This window comes from Populus euphratica, unplaced genomic scaffold, assembly GCF_000495115.2.
Source record: "Populus euphratica unplaced genomic scaffold, PopEup_1.0 scaffold439.1, whole genome shotgun sequence".
Taxonomy (NCBI): Eukaryota; Viridiplantae; Streptophyta; class Magnoliopsida; order Malpighiales; family Salicaceae; genus Populus; species Populus euphratica.
Window position 1 is genome coordinate 340,558 of NW_011500088.1, and position 20,705 is coordinate 361,262.

The following is a 20,705-nucleotide window of genomic DNA, read 5'->3' on the forward strand; positions in this document are numbered from 1 at the left end:
AGTAATAGAGAGATTTCAGTTATTCTCCTATTATTAGAAAGAAGTTGTATTCCACATTACTTAGTAAAATCCTTCTATACTTGCCTGTGGACGTAACTTAATTGAGTGAACCTCATAAATTCTTGTGTCCTATTTCTCATTTTATCTTGTCCCTTACCTTTTATCTTGTCGTGTTTGCATGCTTATATTTTACAAGTGGTCTCAAAGCCATGCCCCAGAGTTGACCATGGTGGATGAATCCTTGGAATGTCGAGCAAAAGGTGATGGGCCCTAATTAGATCACGATGTAATCCAAGGATCATCTCTATTGGATAGGCGATGTTACTCCCTTCATGGACGTGTCCTGACCCCAACACGGTGAAAAAAAGTTGACCTAAAAAGAGCAAAACTCTCAAGTCAGGTAGTGCTCTCCGGATACTTCATAGACATGTCTTGATCCCAACACGATGAAGTAGAGAATGAAGAATCCTAGTTGGTAGACAGTGGATGGATAAATGATCGTTTGAGGAGAGGTTCGGTGATCCTTTATATGAGGGGAGGATTGTTGGGTATACGACCAAAGTCCCATCTTGGCTAAAAATAGGAAGGATTATGGGTATATAATGATAAACAAATATCTTTATTGGTATGTGATCTTTTGAGTATGGCCCAAGAGCAAATCCATGAGGGTTTAGGTTCAAAGTGGACAATATCATACCAATATGGAGATAAGTGATGTCTATAGTCCTTACAAATCTTCCTATCTCGAGTCTTTCTATCAACCAGAAGCTAAAATCCCTAGCTCGAAATGCAAACATGTCAATTACCAGAATTCCTAGTTGATATCCATCTAGCTTTCAATTACGGGTTAGTGACACGAAAAATTTGCAGCATCATCTTATCCAGAAGGATTACACATATCGAGCTCACAATTCAGAGTTGAGACTATTGACAGAAGGATCTTGCAAGACTTTAATACAAATTTGCACAGTTCATTTTGAAACAGCAGCATTTCTCCACCAAGAAACACTCATATTGGTTAGGTTAAATTTTCATGGACTGTTACCTCAAAGAGCTAGATGTATGATAACATGAAACACTGCGTCTATCACGGATTGGTCAACCAGAGGGTCATCTCGCCTCTCAAACCACCACAATTTATTTGCTTCACAAACTTCGAGCAACCTTCTCATACAAATCCCGAGGCCAGTTCCGACTCATATTGTTTGCAATGAACTGTGTAATCTGAAATGGGCATAGGAAAAAGAAAAGAAAGAAAAGAAAATGTAATCGTGAGGCAATAACATTTTGTGCCACATCTCAACAGAAAAACCACATTTTCAGCCATAATTACTATCTAAATTGAGAAGATCAAAATCCATCCATTCATTTTCAATATTAAATTATTGCCAATGGCCACTATATTTGCAAATCCAACGATTTATAACTAGAAGGGCCCATAGAAAACAAAGAAATACAGACCAAATCAAATAGATTAGAACTGTGCATGAGCATGCATTTGGCAGCATATATGAGTACATTATTGCATTGATGTGATTTTGATCGTTAAAATCTACAAATGTTTTTCTAACCCCATATAATCTGTAGGAAAATTATCAACATCAATTTAATCATTTTTCTAGCTCATCATCATCATTTTTTAATTAAATACGCCTTCTCAGTTTTCAAGTTTAATCGATTAAGTATCTGAACTTTTTCAATTTTCACACTTGGGTGTCTCAACTTTAATTTTTATCAATGGAGTTCATCTATTAATATTTAATAATAACACAATCACGTGCCTTGATGGATGTCTGCTAGGAATTTGTGAACCTATCCATAAAATGATGACTTGAACACCAAAACTTCACCAAAAAAGAATTTGGATTGATGTCATTCTAGGTTTGCCACATCATCAATTAAGCTAAGAAACATGTATACAAAACAAAGATTTCATGCTTGGAACATGTCTTAAAGAAATACCTTTTGAACTTAGTAAAATAGAGCTTATATTTCATACTCATGCTCACAGCATTGATCATTTTTCTTGGAAGATTTTGGAGCACATGTCATCATTCAACAGACATATGAACAAATTTCTAATAGATCTCCACTGAGGTGCTTCATTGCGATGTTATCAAAAGATGAGCAACACAATTGATAAAAAATAAAAATTGAGAACGTAATCATGAAAAAAGAAAAAGTCTAAAAACTTGATATGTCCTTATCTGGTAAAAATTGAAAGATTGCCTTGAAATCAGTAAGGAAGCCTATCTAGACTTTCAGACTGATCAGTACGCAAGCAGGACTTAAATTGCTTCAAAAATTAAAGATGATATGATACTATGATCCCACAGATCCTATTGCAATACCAATTGTACCCACTCGCATTCTCTTCGCAATTCCAAATATTTCATACGTCCAGAACATAAGAACATACAAGACTATGATCCAGGTTACACTTTTTAACAACCTTCAATCACTATCTTTTGAAACTACAGATGCAGCAAGCAATTTCAAGGAGATCACATGAAAAATAGCATTTGCAATGGTGCATCTATACCTACAAAGGAAAAATAACAAGATTAGAGCATAAATTTTTTAAATTACCTTTGCTTTCATGGCACGAAGTGATCCATCAGAATCTGTCACATTATCCAAACATGTTAAAGCAACCTTCAAAAGGTCTGGCACACAATCCTGAACACGAGGGGATAACTTCTGAAGAACATCAACAGTGATATCTGGCACTCGTGGATCCAATGGAAGAAAAGGAAGTTTGGCAAGCTCCCTTAAAGCATCAAGAAAATGACCCAGTCTTGCCAACTTGAGAACAGATAATATCGCCTCAAGCTGTCTCAACACGGTTTCTTGCTCTAGGACAAGGTCTCTTTCTTGAAAACTGGACATCATAACCAAGTGATTAAGTTCTATAGAGAAGACATAAAAAAAAAACATCACTTTGATATTGAAAACTATAGAAGCCGTAGAGATGGGATGCTAAAAATTCAAAGGAACTTGTTTAGCAAACTTTAGTAACCTTATCATATTGCTAGAATCACAACAGTTCAGAATTCATCGATTTCAGTAAAAGTCCAAAACTTGAATTGATGGCAGGGATAAAGTTCAAGAGCTGAGAATCCAGCACTGTCACAAAGTTCAACAATAAGAAAACATCATTTGTGTAAAATGAGTGCAAAAGTAAAGGTGAAAGACTAACAACCTATGTGAAGAATTCAGAAAATTGATAAACAATTTAGTACTTGCTTAGTGCATGAAATGTTAACCAAAAAAGTTATCAACATAGATCAGGTTAAGTCATGTTTCATCACCAACAACTTGAGTTTCAACAAGGGTTTGATATTTCTCTTGACAATTACAATTTAATCTTAAATTTACAGCGTAGGTTGCAGACAATGATGACAATATAAACCACGAAGTAGAAGCTTCAGGTGCTTCATCTTTATATGATGCTTGAGCACTTGTAATCTAGTAAAAACTATCACAAGCAAACTATCATCCCAAACATGACAACAATGCAAGAAAAGGAAGCTAAGGAAAACACTGAGGATCAGAATTACCTGAAATCAGGATAATACTTAAAGGTCGTGAGAATCTCATTGCCAGAATTAATGAGACCAGCAGTTCGGCTCTCACCGTCCAATCTACCACGTGATAGCGCACAAATTGCTTCTGACAGGGACTTGTTGATTGTATCTAAAGCCATGGCAAATGCCCCAACTCTCTTCTGAATTTCTATAGACTGGATTTTGGAAATGATATCAGGGCAAGTCAACAATGATAAAATATAAGGCAAGAGATTAATACAGGTAAAAAAAAGCCAGCTAGTCTATTGCTTTACAATTAAGTAGATGACATTTTTCGAGGAAGAGAGAAGCATAATTAGAGAAAAGATGTTATGGCTTTCTCAGGAACCCCAAAATGAAATGATTTCAAACCAAGAAAGTCAAAAGGCAAGGAAATAAATAGTTACCTTTTCATCTAGTCCAGCCTCTTGACACTTGCGAGCAGCTTCAAGTAGAAATTGTTGTCTTGCTTGGAAATCGATGAAAAATCGTGCCAATTCACCTTCTTCTCCAGCACCTCTTGGACCCAGAAGAAAATAAATACCACCATCCCTTAGCAGAAGCTCAGTGAGGAGCTGCTTCAACATCAAGCTTCTCTGCCTCTGCTGATCAATATTACTTCTCCCAGTCCATGATGTTTCTCCACCACCTACTGTGGCTGCAGCTTGGGCATAATATTCTAGTGCCATTGAGAGATTTCCATGATGTAAATATGCAGATCCATACTGCCTAATTATGCTAGAGACCTCTGCATGAGCATCCATTACCCCGAGCTTTTGCCCAGCTCCACCACCTTCAGTAAGAACCCCATGGTCTGCTAGTGCAATTGATATATGGACTGCATCAATATCATATCCTTCATCTGCAGCTTCCCTAGACAGATATAAGATAGCTGGTAGCATCTGGACACTTAAAAGTAATACATAAGGGTACACGAGAGGGTCTTTCCCATTTTTTGTGTAATATGATGGCTCAAATTTATTCAAGTATGCCTGCAAATCCTCCAAACTGTATGGTACCAAGCTTTCATTCAGGACCAGAGTCGAGGTCCCAGCAGGGTAATCTCGTACAGCTGATAATTTGAACCACAGAAAATCCTCTATAGTATTGAAAAGGGTTGGAAGATCTCTCAGCAGGTGGTCAATCTGCCAGCGGCAACCAGATACTACAGCATAGAGCAACAACTTTTTCTTGTCATATGCAGCTCGACCCACTCGATCACCCATTCTTAACATTTTCTCACATTCTTCTGAAGCAGCAGCTGCAATGTCCACAGGCACCATACCTCCAGAGTTAATCCACTCAATGAGCTGTTAAAGGGAAAGCTGATTACAAAGGCTGCTAATGAAGAAAATAACTTTTAATCTTGACAATGAAAAATCAGTACCATCGGAGCAAACTGGAGTGAAGCACGGGAAGACAGGGCAACAGTTCTCGCTTCCTCATAGTACCCAGTTCTCAAGCAAAAATAGATCTGTTATAGACAGCAACATATGATTTAGTATGAGACAGATGTTTTGGATAAACGATTATGAAACATAATTATTCTTTATTCTGATAGAAGAATGATTGGTTTGTCATGACAGCTAGAAAATAAAGTCAGTATACTGGTATTTTTCTTTCTCATAGTAGCTTTGAAAGGAATTAACTATTCTGCTTCATGACTTCACTCAAATTAATGAATATAACTAATCAATACAGATGCATGCATGCACTTTAAATTAATTACTTTTCCTGTTTCTGAAATTACCCTAACCACCACTGCTGATGTTGTTTTCAAATATATAAATTATAGCAACCACTTCATAATTTTTAGCCACATGAGGTCTCTCTATAACAACAGTGTAGATAGTGGTAGTGTGCAATTTCAAATAAATTGTTGTGCTATGCAATAAAGAGAGAAAAACACGATGGCTACTTTCTTACTGATTTGTTGCAATTCCTACTTTATTAACCCTTTAAACAATGGTCCTCTAGCTTTCACTTAATAAGCATTTAAACAACCAAAATTTAAAAGCACTCCTAAAAATATTCTTGGGTAACAAGACCCTAAAATATGAATATATCAATGACCTGCTGCCAAGTGGTATCAACAGGAGGCTGCCTATGCGCATCACTAGCATCAAAATCCAGAACTCCATAATCCCGCAATCGAATCTGCACAGAAAGATAAGATAAACAAGAAAAATATAATTTTCCATAAACAAATACAGTCACAATGAACAAGTCCAGGAATGCAAGTCCAAGTCAAGTAGCAAAAATTTAAACGAACCCGGAGAAATGCACGAACTCTTTGTAAATTCCCAACAGCTCCACCAAGAGCAGCCTGACACGAGGAAAAAAACAAATGGTGAGTGGTAATCAACATAACCAAATAACAATTTGTTAGAAGCAAAGAACAAAAGTAGCAGCAGTGATCTAAAAGAGTATAAGAACACATACATTAACATGTAAATTGTTCTGAAAAAAAATATTTTCTCTATAAAAGTAGATAATAGTAAAAGAATTATTACCTGAGCAGGATGATTTTGTATTGTATCCATGATGTGTTTTTCATGGCCCCATTCAAGATGGCGCCTTGCACCAATCACTAACGACATTTTCCTTGAAATACTCTGTTTCATGGTTGTATTTTCACCCACCAATGTCTGTCAAAGTATATATATTTTTAGATGGAAAATAATATTTTAAAATGAAATAATATACTGCATTTATCAAATATAAAGATATGTTCATATGAAAACTTAAAAAACTCTATAACGGTCCCACTATAACCTATCTCAGGAAAATAAGAAAACAGTTAAAAAGTATACCTGAACAAGATGCCATATCTTTTGCATGTTAACAGATTTTCCACCCGATACTTCAGCACCTAAGCTTTCATAAGCACCCTTGAAAGCTGTTGCAGGCTGCATGAAATAAATTATACATACATCAACAACCCCAGCGTCCTGTTAAGAGAACCTAAACACAGGAGAATAATGGTCTTTGAAGATCTTACTTCCTAGCCATGCAGGTTCCATATGACAGCTTGAGGAAACATATTATCAGAACAAATGGGCATAGCATCTTTTCCCTCAAAGAACTTGGAAACCACTAAGATGGGTGTTCGTGTGCTTTCTTTAAACTGTGTGCTTGTATGCTAATACATATCTTTGGTTACTTAGTTATGGAGTGCCTAACATGGATGCATACATAAAGAAGCTAGCATGTGGCTGTAATGTTTGTTAGGAGAGAATTGAGAAGAAATATCTAATCATTTGTGTTATGCATGTCATAAATTGCCATACCCCTAAAATGCAAGATGCATTCCCTCTCAGGCATGATACCTCAGAATAGTAGTGGCTGAATCTCTAGTCTCAGCCACTTCATTAGTGCCCCTACTCTTTATTTGATGCTTATGGTTCTGCTATAGTGGTATTTTGAACAAAATCCAATCCCTTACCAATTTTGTGTTAGAGTTGATACCGGTGCTGTCAGACATCAAAAGTGTGCATTGCAGAAAAGCTTATGGTGAAAAAATATTAAAAATATAATTCTACAAAAAATGCATCTCCAGTTCTCAATGCTAGACTTTCTATTTATGGTAAAAAAATAATAATAATTCTATGATAAAGTTTCTTAATAAGTTCCCAATGAGCATCAAGGCAAGGTACTCTATCAAATTGAATCACTAGAATTGGACCACCAAAATATAAAATATAAGAAAAAAATGCTGGTCACCCATGGTCCAAGGACATAGTTTAGAGATTTCTGAAGAATACTTTGATGTGATAATTTAAAAGAAGAAAGAACATAAAAAGGACAGTGCAAGCTAAAAATGCTGCCTCATGTCAAGGAAAAAGCATGTAAAGGAGACAGCATAGATGCCTTTCAACCAGCAAGTTGATATAAAAATACTGCATATAAATCTTGATTATTCGCAGGCTGTCTCAGTGTTGCCTTTCTCAAATCCATGAGATGCCAGCTGTAACTATCATTGATAAGGAATATTCTTTCTAGTCTTCAGTAGATAAATCCTCCATTCTGAAACTTGAGGTACATTTCATGAAAAAAAATGCTGTTGAATATTGGATTCACTATTTTTCTTTAGTCTATAGCTAGTCAAGAAGTGGATTTCTCTCTAGAAGATGCAGAAACAAGTTTTGATAGAGAAAAGGTGTCAACAAAACCAGCCTTACTTTAAACTGTGAGCCATGCTCTCGTGCACGGTTCAGATTCTTCACAGCCTCAGCATATGCTGAAGCTTTTTTCTCCACAAAGGATTTGTTAGCTAAAGGTAAATTTTCCATGCCAGATGAACCAGAAGAAACATGAGGGCGGGAAGCCAGAGAAGCTATTTGACGAGAACGAGTAACCCCAGTGCTTGTATCAACTAAGTTAGTCTTGGGTAATGATGAAATTCGGCTCAAGCTCTGAAGAAAGTCACGCCTTTCCTTTTGCCAATCCTCCTGCAAAATATCAAGTTTGGCTGATCAACCAAAGTGAAAACCTAGCAAGCACAAAAACATCTAAGAAGTTATCAATGTCTCTTTTGGTTCTTGAACTCAAAACAGTGCCTTTAAATGACAAAACCAGCTCTGAAAATTCATTTGTATACTTTCCCACCCTCCTCCATCTGAATGGGCCAAGGCTTTGCCACCATGGTAGGCATACTAATCAAAACAGATTTTATGGAGAGAGATAGTCAAGGGAGTGCAACATCATTAAACAGCAAGACTTAGAGGAGACTAGAATTAGCCTTCTTAATTAGTTGCAGATGTGACTTTTTGAATAACATAATTTTCACAGAAGTCTAAACAGAATGTCAAATCATTCACTAAGACATATCTCACTAGCACTCTAATAGGCAATCACATCCACTCAAATCCCTGTCTATCTCTTACCACCATAGAACCCTTCATGTATCAGTGGTAGTGAGTTTTACATTTTTATAAATCTACAAACAACCAAGTTAGTTATGACATTATTTTTTAACTTCTTAAAATATAATTGCTCAAAAGTAAAATACTATGACATTTTTTTGCCACTGACAAGGTTAAGGTCAAAGTGTATATTACTAGTTTAATTTATACAATGGTCCACTTCACTCCTTAAAGTTCAAAAGGTTGCACAGCAACACCTATAGTTTGTTTTACTAGGGTCCTGTCCATTTGAGTAGGTAGCAGGGTTGGATGAAAATTTAGTGGGTACCAATACCAAGATGCATTGAATTATTATACATATACTAAAAGGAAATGGTGTTTTCCTGTAGAAATGGCATAATTGTAAATTTTGCCAAATTTTCTACTGTAGCGGTGGCAAAATTGTAATTTTCAGGGTTTTTTTTAATTAAAGAAAACAAGTTTTTCCTTTACATTTTTTTTGAACAAAATTTATTTATTTTTATTTTTTACACTTTGAATATTTATCACTGTACACTTGACCTATTGATACTTTTTTTTTCTTATTTTTATTCTTTTGTAATGTTTTCTACACCTTTTTTTTTTTTTTGAAAAATTATTATATAAAGACTAAGGAAATGGTGTTTCACCATAGCAATTGCAACATTATTCCATATTTCTGCCACCTTAAAAATTAATTTGAGATCTTATATTTTTTTTATTAACGCATATGATTTTAACTATATTTTATTATATGTTAGTATTGACATTTTCATTCACGATTATATTTTTTTCTCGATGTTAAAAAATGCAGTGATAACACCTATATGTTAATTCTTTTGCATTATAAAAAATATTATTCGACCTACAGCGAGACAAGTTAAATGAAGTGTTGACACTTTATTTTTTGCATTTATTGGCACAAATACTTCTCAATGTATTTAATTAAATGCATGCACATGATTTTTTATTTATAATTTTTTTAACAAAAAAAAAACACATTTGAAAAGCTTGCATATATTTTTTTTGTGCCAAAAGAAATTATTCAACCCACGGCAAAGCTTGAGTCAAATGACTAGTATATTCCACGTTCAATCCCATATTTTGTGTGGATCAGCTTGCATTCCAGCAAGCTATTATATATGGGTAAAATTGCAAATTCAAGAAAACTTCAAGAGTAAGTAAAACACTAGGAAAAGTATAGGGAAAGTATAGGGACTTAAAGTCACTTTACCATATAAAATATTGTTACTAAGAAGTTGAAACTGTGATTGCTTTAGCAGCTTATATATATTGGCAATAAACAAAATTATACCAACATTTCAAATACATGCTGTATGGCACTAACCTCCAAAACTTTCATCATGTAATCATTAAAACTTCTTACGTTATCCTTCTGAGCTTCCTGAATGGCTGATACCATTGCCATTTCATGTACCTAAAGACAAAAATTGCACAAAATGTAACACCATCAAACCAGAAAAAAAAAAAAAAACACTTTTTAAGAAGCAAAAGCATTCATCTAAGTGGTTGGAGGAAACTACTTCAGACAAAGCAGAGTTGCACACCCAAATGAAAAGGTATTGCCTAAGATATTAAATCATTTATCAGCCAATTGCATGTAACAGCATCATCCATCTATGAATTAAACACCAAAAAACTCATGAAACAGGGGAAAGAATAACCACCTTAATTGAAAGTTTCAGTTCAAAGGTTCCAAGCAACAAGATCGGAAAACAAAACTATGCTATTACATAGAGACATATTGGTACCAGCTCAAAGATTAGAACAGCTTTCAGGCTACTATTTTTCTTTTTTCCAAACTTTAACACAAAAAAGAGGAATGCTTTAGGACAATTCATGAAGCTTAAAGGAAAATATTTTAAGACAACTAATGAAGCTTTTCTTCCAAAATCATTTCCCTTCCAAACAGATATGAAGCTTAAACAATATCGCGTTTGTTCCAATACATTAGTTTGATATTTTCAAGAAATTTTGCTGGCCATATCTCTTCAGCATTTAAGGAGGATAACTTTACGTTGCCCTTCAACCAATTCTACACAAGAATTTTGGGAAGTTTCCATGCATATAAAACCATGATGAAAGAAAATGGTATCATCATACAGTGACCAAACAAACAAGATTGCCAAATTAGATGGCTAGTTTCAAAAATCATCTTCTTTAAGCAGTCTCAGAAAGTCATCATTTCTGGGGAAAGAGAAATCATTACTTCTTTTCAGACAAATGAAAGAAGAAGAACGTGACTAGAAAAAACCATTATTTATAGCAAAAACTAAGATTCAATCTTTAAGTTTTTTTCTAATTTCAATATTAATACATGAGCTCTTCTGTCAAGCAGCATGTAGAAAACAGGATGATTCTGTGTTCATGTTTTAGTTCTTTGGTACAACCCATAACTAAATTTAACAGAGCATGTAAAGAACACTTTTGAACAGTGAACAGAATAACAGTGTAAAATATTCCCTATGCCAACAAAAACTGCTCATAGAATCGAGGATGGAGAGAAGGCGCAGCTAGTATTTCTCTGAGTCCTGTGAACAACTGCTTTTGGCTTTTGGGTGGAGGAATTTCATTAGTGACTTCACCATGATCGGGATGCTACACGAACTAATATTCAATCTTAAGGTTTTTCTACTTTTGATACTAATAAACGAGCACTTCCGTCAAGCAGCATGTAGCAAACAGAATGATTATGTGCTCATGTTTTAGTTCTTTGGTACAACCCATTACTAAATTTAACAGAATATGTAACAACACATTTGAAAAGTCAACAGAATAGCAGTGAAAAATATTATCTATGCCAACAAAAACAGATGATAGAGTTGAAGACAGTAATATCAACAGTATCATAGATCTGTTGATCAAATCATAACTAAACAGCAAAATTACCTGTTGTAGATACTCTTCAACACTTGTTGCCTCGGCGGGAAACACATCCTCAAATGTTGTCTACAAAATAGTTTCCAAAAGCAAGATAAGCATGCTTACAGAAACAAGGCCGTATTAACTAACTACTATTATAATCTTAATTTCATTCAATAAGACATAAGAAACTTGTTTTTCATTAGACTATTGTACTCTACAGTCATTCATCAACTGTTTAGAAAAATAAATTTGCATGACTACTTCTACTGAGGCTAGGTTATAAATGGTAATCAAAATGCAAGCTAAATTTTACCTTCAATTCAAAAGACTTAAGATCTCGAGCAAGCTGCTCTGCATTTATCCCTTCACGCGCAAGAAGCCTGTGCATACATCAAACAATACAAATAAACCACACCCATGACCCATTCAAGATTCTTCTCACTCCCAAGAGTTCAATAAATGCCGCCTCTAAGGGGCAAGAAATCACAGAAAACAATATTTAAAAATTGATAGAGAAAAAATGAGAAAGTACTCCGAAAAAACAACCTTGTAGCGGCAACAGATTGCGAAGGAGCCTCAGTTCTTATAGTTTTCGCCTTGAGTTTCTTTGATAATGCTTCTAATTGATCTAAGTTTCTCTTTAACATACACAAAAAAACATATAAAGTCATGAAATTAAAATAAAACAGCAAAATGCACTACTTCTAATTGTCATAATAATCACAAGAAAAATATTTATTTGATGAATGATAAAACGGTAAAGGAATTTAATTGAACGCAAATGCAAAAAATTCTTTTTTTTCTTCAAACAAGGCAGTATAATTCTCCAAATACGAAAGAAAAAATTCGCAATGTTAAATAAATCGAGCTTTCAAATAATTTTTTTCAACTTTTTCGTTGCGCCTTTACTGAATAAGAAGAAAAGAAAATGATGATTAACGGTGACTAGAAGTATAACTAGAGTTTTGTAACGGTTATTTTAAAACATGAAGGAAAAGGAAAAGGAAAGAAGAACCTGAAGAGGAGGGAACTGAGCAGAAGGAGCGGCTTGTTCGACAAGCTTAGTAGAGGAGTGAAGCAGATCAGTCCAGTTACTCATGTCCTGTTCGCTACCCATTTCTACTGCTTCTCTCTCTCTCGCGGTGCTTCTCTTCTTTTTATTTTTATTTATTTTCCTCCACGGAGAGAGTGGGGGTTTTAGGCTGAGCTTCTTCTTTAAAAGCCCTAGTTTTTTAAAACAGTAGTCTACTGCTACCGGAAAAAATGGTTTCTTTCAAGTTAAGTTTTGGGATGTTTGGAAACGTGGATAGTATTTTTTATATGAAAATATATTAAAAAAATTTATTTTTTATTTTTTAAAATTTATTTTTGATATTAATATATAATTTAAAAATTAAAAGTTTTTAAAAATATTTTTAAAACATAAAATATGCATATAAAAAAAAATGAAATTGGGTCACAGTAAGAGTGAGTTGGGCTTGGTTGTAATGAGATTTTGATACAGTAATAAGATGAGGCCCAATTAGAAATTGGATTTCAAATTTTATAAAATTCTAAGTTTTTTCAAGGTCAATCTTGTAATTTGAAAAATTCTAAGCATAGTATTTAAAAGGTGTTTTTTTTCCCTTTCTTGACAGAAAAAAGAATATTATTATGAATTGATTGAAATTAAATTATTTTTTAGATGAATTCAAAAATATATCCTTTACAGCTGCTTGGTGTATTTAAAAAAATTTAATAAATTAAACCCATGAACATATTTCTAAACATTAGATCATCTTCTAATATTAATATTATGAAAATTTTGGACTTTAAAAATTATAAAAATTAGTATGATATATTCAATTTATTTACATGCTATCTTGAGACATGATCCCCATCTATGAAATCATTGTGATGAACTACTTTCTAGTAAAAAAAAAAAAGATTTAATGGCAATTGATGATAATGTTATTAGCTCTATTTTTAGTAATGTATTTTAGTGAAAAAGAAAATTGCTTAGTTTTTTTTTTGTGTTAGAAATGTTTTGGTTTGTTTTTAGAATAATATTGGAACACTGTCTCAAAATAAATAAATAAAAATATAAATAAAAAAATAAAATGAAGATGTCTCATACTACTTATTTTATATCAAATATAAATTAAAAAAATAAAAATTCATTGTAAAATTGTCTCAAATACAAATTTATTTTATATGTTTGTTTTTCTAACTAAACATGTTTTTTTATTTTTTCTTGTATCTTTCATTTTTTTGTCTTAGGCGGCTCCATCTGCAACATGAAAAGGCTAGAGCTTAAATGAACCGAGTGATATCAACTGCACAAACAAAATTGTGTCGGTTTCCCTATCTAGGTGACATTGTTGAATTACTGCATGTAGCACGAGATGATGGAAGATCAGTAGCAGTGGTGAAGGAGCTATATTGATTGAATTCTCTCTTCATGGCCTTGTAAACTTGTTCTAAGCCTTCTTCTATCAATTCCAAAACTGTGTGGCATTGGCGGGGTGTTGATATCCATTGATCCTTCTAGCATTTTCACCACTTCTCCCATTGAAGGTCTCATGAAGACCTCATCTTGAATGCACCAAAATGCCACTTTCAGTGCTCTCATTAGCTCTTCTTCTTTTACTGATCCTTCCAGTCTGCGATCTGCTGCTCTCAGTGGCGTATCATTCGTCATCGCCTGCACAAGTCCATTGAAGAAATGATCAGATTAAACAAGAATTACTGCCATGAAGCACTCATTGTAGGTAGGGTTGAGGGAGAAAACTTAATTTAGACACCTTAAAAGCCCACCCAGGGTAAAAGAAGTCCTCTGCATCAAAAGACATGTCGAGGTTTCTCCTTCCACCAACAATCTCCAAAAGAAGCATCCCATAACTATAAACATCAGCCTTTACAGTAATCGGCCTGTTGCTAATCCATTCTGGAGCCAAATACCCTCTTGTTCCTCGAACCATGGTAACAACATGTGAATGCTCTCTTCCCATAAACTTAGCTAGTCCAAAATCTGATACTTTAGGACAGAAGTTCTCATCTAACAGAATGTTCTCTGGCTTGATATCGCAATGAATTATCCGGTTCCTGCACTGTTCGTGAAAGTATGCAATCCCTTGCGCAGTAGCTATGGCTATATCGAAGCGCGTTGACCAATCCAGCAGTCTGTCTCGGAAACTATATGATGGAAAGATCCATTTGTCTAAAGACCCATTTTTCAGAAACTCATAAACTAGGAGACTGCATGCCAATGCCAATGAACAAATAAACCATGTTTTAGACTCATAGTATCTGAAGAATGTTGGATGAACCAATGACATTTGAGGTTCTTCAACACATTGAAATGACCAAACTGTTTTCTGAGAAACATTTCTTACCGATGCGATCCCTCGGAGCAGTACCCGCAAAGACGAACCAAGTTCATGTGGTGCATAGAGCCTATGGTGTTCACTTCAGTTATAAATTCTTTCTCCCCATGAGGCAAAACCTTGTCTAGTTTCTTTACAGCAACCAAAGTTCCATCTCCAAGGCTTCCTTTGTATACACTCCCAAATCCTCCTGCAACACAGCGATAGCATGCATAAAATCATAAACAAAGCTCAATTGACTCAAATTTCCTCTGTTTCAATTCCTCTGTTTCTTTAGTAGACATGGCATCATTTCTGATCAATATTTACCTGTTCCGAGCAGCTGTGAAAAATTGCAGGTGCGAATTTGCAAGCCTCGGTAAGTAAAATGTATTGGAACGCCAGGAAGAATAGGAGAGCTTTCCATAGCTCTTCTCAAGGATCTCTTTTTGTGAACATTGTGATATAGTAATAGGCATAGGAGGACAACAAGAAATGTCATGCTGAGAACTATAGGTACAAGCAAAACCTTCCTTTTTGTATCACTATTATCAGACCCACTTTTATTGCCTCCTAGAGTCATCGATTCATTCGCTCTAACCTTCACAAACAAGGTGGATCCAGGGTCCTCATATCCACCAAAGTCTAAGCTCCTCAGTATCCAGCAATAAGGATTCTCATCATCAAGCCCATAAACAGAAGCCACACACTCACAATCTGATAGGCAAGCATCACCACACTTTGACACTGTAGGAATGTCACTGTAGTTTGCAATCACCGAAAAATCGGAGAAATAGTAATTTGTTTGCTGCACTGCTGCAATCTTGAACTCAGATGTCTGATTTGCGTTTCTCGAACCACATCTTCCAATCGACGATGAGTTCTCCGAGCAGAAGTTATCGCCTCCTGCCTTGGAAGTACAAGGCAAGCATGAACAAGAAGCAATAGTCTTGCTTCTATCCAAATTACACACCCCATTACCACATATTCCAGCAATCTCACAAGGGTTTGACACTGCAGCCCACTCTGGAACCCACTGCCTCGAACCATTAACATCGTTATCCCATCTATACAATCTCAAATTTCCGTTAGTCTCAAGAATTAGTCTTCGAAGAACTGATAACCGAGTACTTGATTGACTTGAAGCGAAACCTAATCCATTATAGTCACCATCATTTTTATACACATAAACTGCTCCATTTGATGATTCACCATACACAATTCCAAAGCTTCCTGCTTCATCTAAAACCGCAACCACATCCCCCGTAACATTCGAAATGTCCGGCCCAGGCCAGTAGGAATAGTTTGCATAAGTTTCAGGTGCAGCATCATAGGTTTCAGGCAAGTTATATGTTAAAGCAAGGCTTAGTGAAGTGGGCTGTTGTAACATTTTGAGAGAGTAATAGCCACCTTGTGAAGGTGATTTTGGTACTGATGTTAGTTCAAGAGATACTGTTAAAGGCTGGTTTGGAAGTAAAGTATCAGAAGGGTGTTCAAAACTTTGCCATGCTGAGTGGTTGGAGTTAGAGTGGAGGATGAAGTTGCCAGTTTCTTCCATGCTTGCTGATGTAACGCCTGCGTCGGAGGTGTTTGACATCCAGACTGTTCTGTACCCGTCTATTAGGACTAGGTTGCCGGTGGTGTCCAGCTCCAGGAATGCGTTTTTGGTGACCAGAGAGTTTCTATATATTAGATTATCACTGAGCAAATTCAGAAATTGTCACCTGCAAGAGCTTCTGTGAAGACTAAAGAAGGAGAAATGTCTTTGATTTTTCTCTCTCTTTTTTCCCTTGTCAAGATTCAGTGCCATTAATGATCTATAACAGATCTTCATGGACTCTGCAACTTATAAATACTGATTTAATACATTAATAATACAAGCATAAACTCTTTTAAAGCTTGCAGAAACCATACATATATATCGCCCATTTATCTTTCTTTTGTTTTCTGCTCATATAAATAACCAAGAACGTCAGACTTTTGCTTTCAAATTTTCTTGATAGATTATCTTATATAATTCTCGAAACTATACATCGATTTCCATTTAAACTTCCAAGTCTTCCCATCTAAAATCATCTTAACTTTTCTAATATGTCAAGTTCTCTTCAAAATAACATCAATTAATTCATGAAATCAAAACTATACATGAAAATTATAGTGAACATAGAACCTGACGAGGTTTGAAGAAAATCCCAAGGGATGCGATTGAGGATTTCTGATATATTAAGGATCCAATTGAAACAAATTATTTTAGGAATTAACTCAAATAAAAACAATGTATAGCGTTGGGACTTGTACAAGGTTCTCCTTTTTAAACAAAAACAAATTCTTAGACCATCAGGTATAAATATAAGCATAAGCAAGCGTACCTGTTAGCTGACCAGACCAAGGTTCGATCACCAGGAAGATCTACGAACCAGATTGCCACTTGGAATTTGTCACGAGCAGTAGCCGCTGAAGCGAAACCAAAGGCAAAAGTGCCATTATCTGAAACCCATGCTTCATTTTGATCACGAGCGACCAATCTTGAACCCAAACCAATGCAGCTAGCGCTAGCCCCAGGGCCGACTAAAACCAAGAGAAAAACGACCAAACAAGCAGCCATGTCAGCAGCTTAGCACTAGTTAGCAGGCTACTAGCGCAAAATGCTCACAACCTGAAAGGGCCAAAGCTTTAAAATAGAACAGTGGCCATGCATTGTTATTCATGAGAGTGAGAATGGATTGAAAGTTTTTTTTGTAGAGAACAGAAATTGGAACATCATACCACGTGTACAGCGGTTGGTGAACGACCCTTTGAAAAAAACATACTCAGGTCAAATGGTCGGCTGGAGCGATAACTTCGGGGGTTTGATGGCCGTGTATGGTAATCAATAGCGATATTGTGGTTTTCAAATGGCGATGACGCCCCTATTGCCTAATACGTGACACGTATTTTCAGCCATTTGCATGAGATTGAAATTATTCAGAGTTTCACACTATTAACTTGTGATTGTGGAGGTAGTGACATGGGCATATCGATAAGTTATTAAACTCGTACTAATATATATTAATTTAGAAAGTTTAAGATTTTGAAGCTTACAAATAGAAGTTTTGGATTTGATTTGATTTAAATGAATTTTAATAATTTAATTAATCCAGCTAAACATGATAGAATGTCTTATAAAAATAAAATAAAATAAAACGTAATTGTTTTAATAAAATAAAATAAAACGTAATTGTTTTAATAAAAATAATTAGTTTAAATCTATGTTGTTTTCTTTCAATCACTACTCAAACCAGATTTAATTAAGGAAGAATGAAAAATAAAAAAAATAATTGGTTTAAATCTATTTGGATGTGAATTACAATGAAAAGCTAAGGGATACTTAATTATCAAAATATAATGTGTTTTTAATATAGAGATAAATAGTTAATTTGATTTTGAAAGTTGTGAAAAGATGTTCCATGAAAACATCTCATTGGTTAAGACTTGGAATTTTTAACAGTTGATTTTAAATTCAAACTTTAAAAGGACTGCAACGGGACGCAGGAATAGAAAGGGGCTCTCTACGTCGAGTAGTTAAAGACTAGTTTCTCGGTTATCGCTACATTGTGAAGTTTAATTTTTTGTTTAAATGAAAAAAATATATAAATGTGTTACAAATTATTTGTTTTAACATAAAAAAAATTAATAATGAATTAAAATTATGATATAATTGTACAGTATATATTTTTAATTTATTTTAATGATAATATATTAAATGATATTTTTAAAAAATATTAAGATGATGACATGATATGTCAAATCTATTTAGACCGACTTTAATTAACCTGTAAAATTTATTACTCAAATTATAAGAGCATAATAATTTTATAAAAAATAAATAAAAATAAATTAGAAAGTTTAATTTTCATTAACCAAAAATATTAAAGAATAAAAATAAAAAAAAATTAATTTAAAAAAAATAGTTTATGTTAACTTGGGTAAACCCATTAAACATGTAAATTGAGTTTTGAGAATAAAATTATCCCATAAAAAGGCAATTTAAAAAAAAAATCACCAAATTTATTTTCTAACAAACTAAGTGTTGGAGGCTAAAATCTAAAAGAAAATGAATTTAAAAAATAAAAAAAAAAAAGAGGAAAATTAAAGAAAAAAATAGTATTATAAGATTGTGATAATCTTATAAAAAAAATTAATATAAATTATGAAGGTCAATTCTTAATCAATCCAACAAAACTAAAAAAAAAATATTAAATTAAAAAAATAACAAAAAATAATTTGAGTCAATTCAGGTAAAGTTGTGAAACTTATAACTTGAGTCATTATATTAGAATAACCTCATAGAAAATATTTTAAAAATTATTATGAAACCTTTCTTCTAATAAATCTAATATTGGAAGATGAAATCAAGAAAAAAAAACTAATTTCATGAGAATTAATATATAATTTCACAGAAAAAATAGAAACAAGCATGAAACATAATTTTAAGACAACCTAATATTAAAGGATAAAATTAAAAAAAGTAAAAAAATAAAATGATATAATTGAATAGTAAAATTAAAAAAATTCTAAAATATTATTTAAATAATTTTTTTGTTGTGGCTTCAGAGATTTAGGTATTCAATTAATTTTTTTTAAATCATATCTTTTTCATTAAAAAAGAAAAGCATGAAGATTTCATAAGTTACTAAATTTTCATAATTATTATAATGATTATAAAGAATATAAACATGAATTAAACTCATAAAATTTGGTTTAACTCGTAGTTTAACATAAGGTCTAAATTATAAATTGAACAGTTAAACTGAATTAATTAAAAATAAGATAATTTTAAGATTTTTGTTAAAATGATATTATTATATTTTGATTTTGTGGATTATATCACAAGTTTACTCATCAAATTAACCGGATTAAAGTAAATCAATTCATGTTTGACTTTTTTCTAAACTCGGTCTAAACCAAAAATTAAATTAAGTGATCACCAAGTTAACTCGTATACAAGTGCGGGGTTCAAGAACACTTGGATGAACTATTCCTCTTCCATTAAAATACAGCTGCATACAAGAGAAGTTGTTTCTAATTATTATCCACTGCGGACGTTTGATAAATTTTCTTGCTTCCAGCTGTTACATTACATTAATTTTCTATCGTAACATCGTATTGTTGGATGCAACGACGTTCCGCCATGGAAAGATTGAATTTCTCACTTGCAAACTAGGGTTTGGTTTAGCGGTAGAAGAAACTTGTCTCATTTCACTACACCTGAGTTCAAGCCCTAGCGTATACGTCTGTTATCCTCGTGGTGCTTTATATGCCTACTGGATTTGCAGAATATTCAGTGGGCCGTGAGGATTAGTCGTGGTGCGCGCAAACTGGCCCGGACACTCCACGTAAATCAAAAAAAAAAATTGAATTTCTCACTCGAGGAAAAAAGGGCTCCAATGTCGACAGGAGCTGACCATAGAGCGCACCTGTGCGTAGCGACCAGTGAAGATAATTTAATCACCTCTTGAATTATGTGGGCGGTGCTGCGCTTTCATGGTCATCAGGGGCCATGTATTGATGATCCTCTTTAATTAGGGTGGCACCAGTCTACATAGCCATGCTACGCTACGTTCGAAATAAAAAGAAGATTTAACATATTTTTTTTATAAAAAAATATTTAATATTATTGCCGAACTTAATCTAAAAGATAACTTTGAATTTTGTATGATTTTTTATTTAATTTTAATTTAAAATTAAATTATATAATTTTTTTTAATATTACCCATTGTGGGTCCAATAATAATCCATAAAATTGATAAAAAAAAGTTCTATGATTTTAAAAAATACATTTAAAATAATTTTTTTTAATATTAAAATTACGAGATCAATCTTGTCTAGGTGGCTTAATTCAATAGCTAGATCTGTGATTCCGGTGATTGATTCTAATGGGTTAACAATTTTATTTTTTAAAATTTATTTTTTACTTAATTATATGATAAAAAATTAAATTAAATACAAATCAAATATTTTAATATTTATTTGATACTATTATAACT

General features: G+C 33.7%; 2 protein-coding genes across 2 annotated transcripts; both read right to left on the reverse strand.

The window, feature by feature from the left end:
* Nucleotides 1-806: 806 nt before the first annotated feature.
* On the reverse strand, nucleotides 807-12,619 carry LOC105109067 (nuclear pore complex protein NUP93A-like). Its single transcript, XM_011003658.1, has 15 exons — nucleotides 12,351-12,619; nucleotides 11,882-11,973; nucleotides 11,649-11,715; nucleotides 11,360-11,419; nucleotides 9,798-9,887; nucleotides 7,748-8,017; nucleotides 6,380-6,475; nucleotides 6,080-6,214; nucleotides 5,839-5,892; nucleotides 5,640-5,723; nucleotides 4,954-5,040; nucleotides 3,974-4,876; nucleotides 3,561-3,742; nucleotides 2,590-2,881; nucleotides 807-1,224 (listed from the first exon to the last, which is right to left on the reverse strand). The coding sequence occupies exons 1-15, from the start codon at nucleotides 12,450-12,452 to the stop codon at nucleotides 1,147-1,149; spliced, it is 2,592 nt and encodes an 863-aa protein (XP_011001960.1). The 5' UTR covers nucleotides 12,453-12,619; the 3' UTR covers nucleotides 807-1,146.
* Nucleotides 12,620-13,396: 777 nt separating this feature from the next.
* On the reverse strand, nucleotides 13,397-17,379 carry LOC105109068 (G-type lectin S-receptor-like serine/threonine-protein kinase At5g24080). Its single transcript, XM_011003659.1, is given in 6 exon segments — nucleotides 13,397-13,826; nucleotides 13,828-14,018; nucleotides 14,119-14,572; nucleotides 14,710-14,890; nucleotides 15,010-16,361; nucleotides 17,049-17,379. Coding segments are annotated over 6 exon segments (2,562 nt in total). The 5' UTR covers nucleotides 17,285-17,379; the 3' UTR covers nucleotides 13,397-13,678.
* Nucleotides 17,380-20,705: the final 3,326 nt, after the last annotated feature.

What these genes read in the sequence shown, in the direction of transcription:
- LOC105109067 (XM_011003658.1), bottom strand. Translation starts at nt 12,452, where the DNA reads ATGGGTAGCGAACAGGACATGAGTAACTGGACTGATCTGCTTCACTCC. An exon ending in CAATCTGTTGCCGCTACAAG is followed by an intron (nt 11,716 to 11,881) that starts GTTGTTTTTTCG and finishes ATGTATGCACAG; the next exon opens with GCTTCTTGCGCGTGAAGGGA. An exon ending in ACATGATGAAAGTTTTGGAG is followed by an intron (nt 8,018 to 9,797) that starts GTTAGTGCCATA and finishes GATATTTTGCAG; the next exon opens with GAGGATTGGCAAAAGGAAAG.